At 35.9% G+C, this 11,524-nt stretch overlaps 1 protein-coding gene across 1 annotated transcript in view; it reads left to right on the top strand.

Annotated features, from left to right (window-relative positions):
* Nucleotides 1–3,866: 3,866 nt before the first annotated feature.
* TPO (thyroid peroxidase) overlaps nucleotides 3,867–11,524 on the top strand; it is a 34,323-nt gene continuing 26,665 nt past the window's right edge. The window contains exons 1-4 of the mRNA XM_079298290.1: nucleotides 3,867–3,966; nucleotides 4,746–4,839; nucleotides 7,414–7,498; nucleotides 9,132–9,301. Of these exons, the coding sequence (XP_079154416.1) occupies nucleotides 4,746–4,839; nucleotides 7,414–7,498; nucleotides 9,132–9,301 (349 nt within the window). The 5' untranslated portion in view covers nucleotides 3,867–3,966. The remainder of the gene's footprint in view (nucleotides 3,967–4,745; nucleotides 4,840–7,413; nucleotides 7,499–9,131; nucleotides 9,302–11,524) is intronic.

Here is an 11,524-nt window from a genome sequence, read left to right as displayed (position 1 = left end):
TCCACATCCTTTCACATAAATCATAATTTGCTTATTAGTTAAGGCAGAGTTTTCAAACAGTGATACACAGGATTCACATTAATTCAGACACAAGAGCAGGCTCTTCTCTGCAGTTAAATTTATCTTTGCGTAATTTTGTTCTGCAAGCTAGGTTACTACAAAACAACAGAACATCTGAGGAATTCTTCCTGTAACTGAAGTTTTTAATGTTTGCTTGCATGAGATAAAACATCATTTTGGGTTTAAATCAACATTTGAGGACAATCTCATGTTCTCTAGATGTTACATTCCACCTGCTTCTGAGAAAAATTATTTATCTGAGAACATGCTTTCATCATCATACACTAAAATCACTATGTCATGACCAAATTCAGCTCTGATCCAGCATGTCCAGATCCCTCTGCAGAGCCTTTCTATTTTCCAGCAGATCAGCACTCCCACCCAAATTGGTTCGATTAGCAAACTGAGTGAGGGTGCCTTCAATCCCCTTGTCCAAGAATTGATGGCCCCAATATTGAGCCCTGGGGAGCCCCACTAGTGACTGGCCATCAGCTGGATGTGGCAGCATTCACCACCAGCCTCTGGGCCCAGCCATCCAGCCAGTCCTAAGGGCCATTCAGGATTGTATTTTTTTATTTGACAACAAAAAACCCAAACAATCATACAATAATTACCTAACCCAAACCAAAAAACAAACAAAAAACCCCACAAAAATAATAATAACAAACAATAGTTAATGCTTGGGAGAAGCCTGTAAAAAAAAAAATATATATATAAGAAAAATTCCAGACATAGTTAATCTGTGATTCAGGACTCCCTGTTGTAAATCTTGTACCTCATAGGCCTTAATATATTTTTATTCCACAAAATTGTGAAAACATTTCTATGAACTTATATGATTTTTTTTTTTACCAGGAACAAGCTGTTTCATGGTATACCTTTGTGTTGTCTAAATATCAGTACTATTTTGTTTGTTTTCAATCTGTGTGACCTTCAGTTCTTTGCTGGAATAGATGGTGAATGATTGTTGCCTATTCACCTTCTTCATCCCATTTCTGGTTTCAGACACCTGTATGAGGTCTTCTCTATCTAAAGAGAGTAATAGCAAAAAACCTCCTTTCTAATAAATTTAAATTGATTCCAGAAAAAAACTAAGTGCTTAAAGTGACTAGAAGTAATGGCACCATTGAAACCCAGATAAAATCATTGTTCCCACTGAACTACTTTTCTTTCACCCTTTTCTTACCTTTTTTGACTTGTGTTATTTTGCTCAACATATTAAAATCAGGCTTGTAGCTGTTGCTTCTATGTTGTTAAGCTGGAACTTGAGCAAAATTGCTTCTGTTGAGGTATTGGGAAGTTCTATGCTCTTTTTGCCTCTTCTCTTGCAAGACTGTTCTTAGAGCTTTAGAAGCCAGAAGAGATTAGAAACTAATTTTTCTATTATAGATTAGTCATCCATACTAACAGTGTCCTTCACACTTTGCTACACCCCAGGATTGTCACTAAATGCCACAAAACAGTGTAATCTGCTATCAAAAATAGCTCCTGCAGCAGCACAGATTTGTGTTGGAGGTCTCTCGTTGTAATCCAATGCTTGTAAGAACTGATGATGCCCCAGAGGGCCTGGCAGAGCTGCAGGCTGAACAGTGCAAATATAGGCTGTGTTTAGGTTATAGAATCGTGTCTTTTTCCTGTATCAAACATCAGTTTCAATTGCATCATATTTTAAGTATGAGCTAATTTTTCTAAATACCATAGAAGGTTTGCAGAAATTCATATATGTGAGTAATCTGAAATTTGACCCTTTGGGGTATTTACTTGAGCAGAATTTATCTTTCTGTCATCAACTCAAAGATTTATTTTAGTGGCGTTTAACTTTTGAGAACATAGAGAAGCATTGGTCTTCATGTTCAGATTTATATCTTGGGAATATAGCAATTTGAACAAATTAATTTAAAACTTAATATGGTCAACTGTTAATGTTCATTGCTGCTTGTCTCAAGAGTTTTGTTTAGCATAAAGACTGTTTTATACTGTTCTTGTACTCCATGTTTAGACCTTCATTGATCTGTACAGTTTCACTTCTGGGCATGAGGGTCAGGACACCCTTTTTGCAGGAAAAATGGCTTAAGACAGACAGCTAACAGAAAATCTGGAACAAAGGGGGCACATTCAGCAGGATATTAATCTAAATTTTCTGCACTTATAATAGCAATATGTGAATCTTGGATTAAAAAAATTAAGGCTGTTCCTGAGTAACTAACTTTTGCCCTCCTAATTCTCTTTCATCAGATTTCAATAACAGGATTCTAAATAAGTAAGAATAGGGATTCACCTGTGCCTGTCTGTGTGAGTCCAGTGTAATTAAGACTTCACACAGGTTTTAGCTAAAATTGTATTTCTGGCTCAGTGGACAGCTAAATATTCATACTCAGAAAAATGCAAAATAAGTGTTGCCATTCAATTTTTTTCATCACAGACCAATTTACTGTATGCAGCCATTTAAGGCTCACTGTTGACAAATATTTCAACTGCAACAAATGAGCAAAAATTAAGATTCTTATTCAAACAAACTTTGATGTAGGTATGCTCTTTTTTTAAGTAAATGGGAAAGCTTTGATTTTTGACTGTGAAGCAGCAAAGAAAATCAAACCGGTTTTACACTTTAAGAAAGTCTCTCATCTCTCAGAAATTAAACCTGAAGTACTTGTAAAGTATATGAAAGGATAAAGTGAGAGCTTTTTATTCTATTAGATGTTTGGAATGGATCTGCTTTCCTTATGCTTTGCTGTGCCTTAGAAGAAGTCAATCTCCTTTATACCCTCTTATATAAGGAATCATAATCTTAAAAGATTTACAATTTGGAACAAGATAAAGAGGCATGGCAAATTTGACTACTTGTCTGCAATCTTAAATTCTCCAGACAAGGAGCATAAACCTACTTTTCCAGTGGAGGTCTGTTCCCATTTGCTCTGTGCTTCCTTCTCAAACATTCCCACTCATCTTTGCAGTGAACAGGTTATGGATATTTCCCAACTGCTGGAACAACACCCTGGAATTTGTCCTCATATGTCAGTTCACATGCTCCTAGTCTTCCTTTCACCACCATGGACCACAGCCCCAGGTTCAGGATGCTCCCTGATACCCACCCCCTGCTCACCTTATCCCTGTGGCAGATGCCAAACACTGATCTTTGGCTCCACCTTGTGATCTCCTGTGACCAGCAAAGGCTGAATGAGGGAATCCTCAACACTGATTCCAGATAGGATTTTGATCTCTATAGGAAAATGGGAAAAAAACCCAAATAGATTGTTTAGGTCAAACTGCTGACTTTAAAAGAAGCAATAGGGCTGAAAAGTGAAACTAAAGGAAAATAGCTAGGCTCAGGAAAAAAGGACTAAATAAAAAGTGTTGGTAGGAAGTTGGTGGGCAGCCTGGGGGGTGGCATCTGAATTCCTAATGGTTATTGTGAATGGATTCCAGCCAGTAACTATGGAATGCATAAAATTGGACACAAAGTTGCTTTTTAGTCAAATAAATTTAAAAAAAACTAATGAAAAATATTTTATTTTACTGCATGACATGTCAATTACATGTGTGTATACATACATCATAGACATAGACATAGACATAGACATAGACATAGACATAGACATAGACATAGACATAATTACCAGAAAGTAATTCTAATATAAGGACTGACTACACAGTTATCTTTTGGTACCCAGCAGGAAAAAATAAACAATTCAAGTATTAACGTCAGTTTCTGCTTTGTGGGAGCATAACTGTGGCCAAAAAGATTTTGAAATAATTTGCACTGCTAAAGCTTGAGTGAGTACCAGTGCATAAAGCTGATAGCATAAACTGGGCCCCTGGAAAGTACTTGGCTTTCATAATTCACAACAGTTACTGCCATCGATAAAGTACAGAACTGTGGAAGATAATCTCCTCAGAAGACAAAAGGTCAGACAATAAAACTTTTTCTTGCCATTTTCCAGAAGAAATTGATCATGTTAACTCATAAAATGTAAAAGGAAGGGCTGGGTGTTTTCACATTGAATGTCTATGGGCAATATAGGTTCTCTGAATTTTCAGATTTGATTTTTGTTTTATTTTGATAGGATGTGGACTAAAAAGATTTCAAATATTTCAATTTTCAGTTAATATAGTGTATGTGAAAAAGTATACCTCTTGGAGAGTTTCCATATTTGCAGTGCTGTGAGAATTGCCAGAGTACCAGTGCTGAAACAGAGAATGCAGCTCAACCCAGCTGAGTGAGCATATTTGCTGTGCTGCTTTGATACCACAGTTATCTGTGTATAGAAGCATGATTAGAGTCTGATTGTTATAAGTTTGGCCATTTCATTGTCTTATGTGCACTAATTTACAATCAAATCAGTCTAGTGCACAGAGAAGTTCAAAATGAATGGGGGTAAAATATTGATGAATTTCTAATATATAGGCAAAGTGCTGCTGATAGTGTGAGAACTTATTATGTTATAAAATAAAATTATCTGCATCATTTTACTAGAAGCTTCTCAAAATGTAAAAGAAAAGTAATAAGTAAGGAAGGGAAAAAGAGAAAGTAAATTGCTTTGAACTTCAGAAACATAGTCACAACATGGCTGGAAATCTAATTTTAAAGTAAAATTTGCCATATACAGAAAATTATTTATAGTCTGGCTTATAATTAGAATATGAAGGTATCTATATTTTCACCTGTTATGTCTTCTTTCTTGTAGATGAAAGTTTTCATTATTTTGGGATTTTCAGCAGCTATAGCCTTCACAGCTGTTTTCTTTTCTTTCCTTCAAATGGGGAAAGACACCATCTTTGGTAAGTAACAGTAAAAATACATGTTAGTTTCTTATGTTGACTGTTAAACTGAAAATACACTGACACTGCACAGTTCAGCAACAGCAGTGTAGGTCCTTCTCTTTTTGTGTGCAAAATACACTATCTGGCTTCTCTGAGAATTATTCCATGGAGGTTTTCTTTTAAAATGCAGTTTCATAAACTCAGTAAGTAAAACTTTGTATGTGTAATGTATTTCAATCACTTCTTTGACTAGGAGTGATATTACTTTCTTAGTGGCATTTATATGTCAGATGACAGGTTGCTGGATTTCTTTCCCCATTTGCTAATCATCCTGGGCTAGAGGAGAGGGAGTTGTTATAGGATGTCCCACCTGGCACCCTCCTGCTGTCCTACAGGGTGCTTCTCTCCTGTGGATCTGTTGTCTGTTGGGACTCTGAGAATTTTAGAGCATATCAGATTGAGGTATTCCCTATGTTCAAAAAATGTAATCTTGTCATTTTTACCATCATATACATCTGCTCAATTTAGATCAGTTAAATTGAATAAACTAGAAGTGTAGCAGATACTATATTGAATTTTAAAAGAAATCTGATTTTACGTGAAATTAGGGCAGAGACAGTAAAGAAACAGGATTTCAAACCACAATCTCATACTATCTAGCTGTATACATGATTTATGAGGGATACTGACATGATTCCCTAGGAAAGTTTTCACCTGAAGTTAGTGTAAAATAACAAATAAAATAAAATTACATGCAAAACAATTTAAATTAAAAACAAATTCCCAAGCTATTACTTTTTATGAGAAATCTTTTCTGTACCATTACTGCAAAACTGGAGATCAGGTTTTCTTTCCCTACTGAATTCTTTACTTTGAGCTTCCATACAAATTGTTAGGAAAGATGTGGTCCGAAATGACCATGTTATATGTTAGTTGATACAAAACAAACCCAAGAGTAATAGAATGGTTTAGGTTGGAAGGGACCTTAAAGGTCATCCACACCCTCTGCCATGTGTAGGGATGCTGTTCACTAGACCAGGTTACTCAGTGCCTCATCCAATCTGGCCTTCAACACTTCCAGGAATGAGGCATCCACAACTTCTCTGAGCAACCAGTTCCAGTGCCTCACCACCCTGACAGTAAAGGATTTCTTCCTAACATGTAATCCAAACCTGCCCTCTGACAGTTTAAAACCATGGCCTCTCATTCTGTCATAGAATAGATGAAATGTGATTCTTTTTATAATAAGTGTTCTTGGTCTGATGAGACAGTACAAGATAATGTTTATTACTCAAGAATCACATTTTTGAAGACACTGTATTGGTACCAAATTCATACTTATTAGAAAAGGAAGAGAGACAATGGAATTTAAGTATAGCAAGTGGATATTCTTTTTTACATCAGTCTCAATCAATATCACTCGATGAGTGATATTTCAAGCATATAATATTTCTCAGAGCTAAGCCTCCTAAAAACAATTTTAAAATGTGCTATATTAAATTCTAAAGGAATTACTAATTGTATGGTCTATAAAAATCAAACCTGTTTTTTAACATAGATTCAAAAAGGTTTTCAGAAGTAGCAGAAATCCAAATGATAGCACCAAATGAATCATCTGAATATTTTATTATGCATAGGTGAAAAAGAGAAATAACCACTGCTATACTTAGATACTGAAAACTTTAGTAGACTATATTTTAGCCTAGAAGAGATTACTTCTTATCACACATTTCTATTCCTTGACCTGAGTGCCTTATTCATAAAATACATGATAGAAATAGCACAGTATGGACTACAGATCAAACATGCTCCCTTAAAATTACAATGTACATAAATGATTGTACATAAATTTCATTATCATTTTTTATGATTTGTTTTCAAGAAAAAAATGGGCCATCCCACAACATTCAGATAGAAAGAAAGCAGTTGGACTTTAAGCACGTCTGGTTCTTTCATTATAAAGCAACGTGTACACAAAAGAGGGATAAGCTAAGCCTCATAATAGTATTATACAAAATAACACAGCAGAAGTATTATTATGTTCACATAAATCTTTCCATTAAACATTGGTGAAGAAATAAGAATAGGGCTTTCAAGCACAGGCCCACTCTTGGGTCTTAATTTTGCTTGAATATGGACTTGAATTCTTCATGTGGCACAGACCAGCTCATGTTACCTGTGAGGGAGGGTCAGGTTTGTCCTGTCAATCCAAGGATAGTTTCATGAAAAATACATATGAAGTCTAAGGAACACAGCTGCATACAGAGAAAACATCTTTCAGCTGGACCTATTATGTTTGGTCCTATGTGACATGTCCATAACTGGATTTATACTTCAAGCAAGGAAATCTAAATCCCCAAGTCTTAGAAATTATGGAAGAATTTATTTGCCACTCTTACCTTCCCTTACATTTCAGAAAGCTCAGAAGCCACAACATTAATTTCAGGAATAAAATATGGAGATAGCTTTAAAGAGAAAAAATTTGTACCTTCATATTAGAAACTTGTCTATTTTCTAATTGAAAATATTCTAATAAATATGCTATTTTTGGACATATTCATCTTTATTTATTTTTGTTTTTTCCTGGTTGAGAACAAATTGAAGATAACTGCATTTCTAAGGCTATCCAGAAGGGTTCCAGTCTGGTGGATTATGCTGCACATTATGAAACTAAAAGGTAAAAAAAAAAAAGAAGTGAAGAATGCACTTAGGAAAAATGCTTTCATAACAAAACAAAATGATGTCAATCTTTCTGTTTGTTTGAGAACCCATGCAATCACAGAATCACTGATCCCATTACCTTTGAGGGATCTGGTCTGAGGGAAGGTGACCCTACCCATGGCAGGGGGGTTGGAACTACAGGATCTCTAAGGTTCATTCCAACCCAAACCATTCCATGATTGTCACAGATCATCTCACCCAGTATGACCTTGTGCATTATCACCATATAAGTTGCTCCTAAAAATATGAGACGAAATACGAAGCACAAAAATGAATATGGATGTTTTTCTGAACAAGAAATTCCATTAACTTGGGGCTCAAAAATCATACTTTTAAGGACCTATTTTTGAATATTAATTATGTTTTTGCCAGTGCAGAGTGATATAGGAACAGCTCCTATGGCATCAGGAGCCAAACCCTGTGGCCTTAAATTGGCATGTTAACATGAATTTCATACTTCCCCTTCCATCTACAACAGATGTAGAAAAAGTGGAAAATTATTATAAGAAAGGAAATGAAACATTTATGTTGGACTGTGGATAGGTAACAAATTAGGGTAAAGCTCCTTTGTGCTTGAATTATGAGAATGGGCACTTTCAACCATTTTCTGGGTAGATTTCTGTGCAACACAAAATTAACTTCTGCCCAAAATTTGGAACCCATAAACAGGGTACAATCCCCACATGTTTACTTAGACTTTCCTAAAGATTTATTCCTGTGCTTTGAAAATGAGTCATGATTTGCAGAGCTCTGTGAGTGTTAACCGTTTTTACAGACAGAACTTGTCAAGAACTATTGTCCCACTGTATATAGAGACTGAGGTCACTCTTGGTTTTTAGTGACAGTATTTTGGTGACAATCCTAAGACTTTAAAATTTAAAAACATAAGACTCCAGCTTTCAGTGGCTCAACTGCCTCATGTAATAGATGGAGATACTGATACTTATCTGTCTCATGGGATATTGTGGCAATTATTAGGTCAATATCTTAAACAAAATAAATTCTAAGAGATGCTGAAGAAAAATGCTTAACTATAATTGTTTCAATTAGGAATTGAAGTTTTATTAGGAATAAAACTGAGTCCGCTTACCCCAGACACCAGACTATTAAGCTTCCTTTGAAATACTGTGTATGTGGATATATGGACTGTAAAGAGAATTGGTGCTCAGAAGTCCTACTGATGATTGAGGATGGTCTTGGGTATTACATGCTACATGAAAGCAAAGCCTACTCACAGCAGTGAATTGGGAGACCTCTTTTGTGACTATCACTTCTGTGACTATCCACTTAGTGCTGCAGGCTCTGCTCACCCCATAGTTTCTTTCTCATCCAAAAAGCTTCCCACAAAATAAACTCTTGTTGTGTGTGTCCAACAGAAGAGCAGTTTCTCTTTTAGAGTTTTCATTGCAGAACAGTGTCACAAAATAGCCTTCCTCTTTGCTTTTCCAGTGTACTCTTCAATCAAAATATTACTTAATACCTCAAATACCTTAAACTTACAACATATACAGCACAGGCAACTTGATTGTTATGAAAACCTTCTAAAAATGTTTACATTGAAAAATCTTCTGTATTTATCTCAATTATAGAAAGATTCAAGGAAGTGGAATAGCAACCCCTACCTTGCTGCTGGCTTTCTCAAAATTTCCTGAACAAGAGAGTCAAGACATTTCTCAAGCAGCTGAACGAATGGAAATGTCAATTCAGGTGCTGAAACAAAAAGTTTGCCAGAAGCACAAACGTTCATTGCATCCAACTGGTAAATACAGTATATTGACATTGGCAAATCACTCTATTGATTTGTTGAATGCGGTCTTTTAGATTAAAGTTTGATTAAGTTCACTTTTATTTAATTTTGCATTTTCTTTTGTTCTTGAAAGCACCTCAGATAGGTTCATATTTTTCTTTGTTGGAGTGTGGGTGGTGTTCTTATAGTTGGGGAGATCAGTATAACACTATTGGCATCCTGCGAATTCATGATTGTATATTTGTATTGCCTATAAATCAGCCTGCATATCCTCAGTGTTGCAAGCTTCTTGTTTACAGTGAAATATCTATCTTCCCCAGCAGTTTGGGTTTAGTGTGATCTTCTATCACACTATGGCACTGGCATTTTCAAACACACTTCCTCTCAACACATACATAACCCTCTTTTAAAAAAAAATAATAATTTCCAAAACTAATTTTATAATGCATTGCTGTTACACATTTATTTCCACTTTAGCTTTTTTTTTAATATTAGATGGTGAAAGAAAGAGAGATAATCCAGGAAGTTCAATGTCGGCTAAGTAAAATACTTGCTGTTAATTAGACATGAATTTTAAGATGTTTGCCTGGTGTCTGGAAGGCTCAAAATACCAGAAATGTAGATTTTCCCCCCTCTATAATTTAATTCTGTCACTTACATGAAGTATTCTGTATTAGTATTAGAACACATTTTTCCAAGATTTAGGAGCATTAGAGCGCTGTGGACTCATAAAGCTCCACAGTTATTATTTTATTTCCTTGCAGAAATATCTGGCTTACTAAACTAATGGGACATTTGTAGAACTAAAAATATATCTCCATCTATATGAGTATATATATGCATATATTTATGTACACACACACATACACAGATATAATTATTTTTGTGCTGTTCGATTTCAAAAGGTATTGAATTCCTAAACTGCAGAAGATGTTCACAAAGCTCTTGTTAATTTTCAGAAACAAAACAACTTTAATAGAATGAGAATAGACACTGTACAGTCTATGTGCCACAACAGAATAGTTTTACATGAATTAAAGAACTAAATTGACTTTAAAGAAAACATGAGTCTCTACCTAGGCAGCCGAGATAACTGGGGAGCTGAGCTCTAAGTATAATTTCGAACCTAAACTAACTTAGAAGTACAACTCTATCCACAAATTTGGCACGAGTTACTAGTGCATAATGACAAGATTATGTAGCCAGTCTAACAATCTGCTCTCTCTCTTCTTACTACAGCCTTGTGCAGGTTCTAACTGCTCCCCTGTACATTTTTTGAGTTGATTTAATTCTTGAACCTTTGTTGTCTGTTTTTATGGCTTAATATTTTTGTTTGAACAATAGACTAAAGCAGTTTACTTCAGAGTTGAATGGGCAGAACAAATAGACATTGGGACTGGGTGGCATGCATTAGCCAGTGGGGAGACAAGGGCAAAAGTTATATGTTGCCTCTACACTCATCTTTCATCATGTGATGGTTGTAGTCTCTTTGAATGTCAAGGTTTCCCTGAGTTCAGGAAGGATATTCATAGAACCATGGAAAGGTTTGGGTTGGAAAGAACCTTATCTTGGGCCCCCTGCCATGGGAGGGTCACCTTCCCCTGGAGCAGGTTGCTCCTATTTCATGCATACATCCACCTCCAACTGGCCATACATATTTCAGTACCTGCAGAGGTGAGAATAGGTGCCAGCTTTCTGCAGCTTACACAATAGTGTGGCTTTGTCCCTCATTATCAAATGCTCACAGGGAGACCCATCTCGGATTTTATCAGAAATATATTTATAACATGCTGTCTACTGGTATAAAGAGACTTGATTTCATCTAGCTTCCAAATTTCAGCTAATAATTCTGATTCTCTTCCACTCAGCACTGAATTCTGTTGTTAGCTGCAGGGTGTTTAAATTTCTGCATCTTTCCAGTCCCACATTTTTTCTCCTTGGCATGTGCTTTTGTTCTTGAAAAGCATTTTTAACGCCTTTGTTAAAAACGCAGGGACCAGGCAAGCAAAGAACTACAACACAGGGAAAGAAGGAAGCAGCAAGCAGCTCAACCTCGGTTCTCAGCTATTGCTGGACCTTTCTTCTTATTCTTTATGCATCAATTGATAAAACCAGTTCTTCCTCTAAGTCCCTGACACAGCCTCTTGCAGAATTCTCACTAAGTGCTCTTTCTGAGGAAGAGGGAGAATTCTATGGATGCAGCTGACAATAATGGCTTTTCTACTCTAGCAGCCA

The sequence above is a fragment of the Erithacus rubecula genome (genome assembly GCF_903797595.1).
Source record: "Erithacus rubecula genome assembly, chromosome: 2".
NCBI lineage: Eukaryota > Metazoa > Chordata > Aves > Passeriformes > Muscicapidae > Erithacus > Erithacus rubecula.
This window is presented reverse-complemented; position numbering and strand designations above follow the sequence as displayed.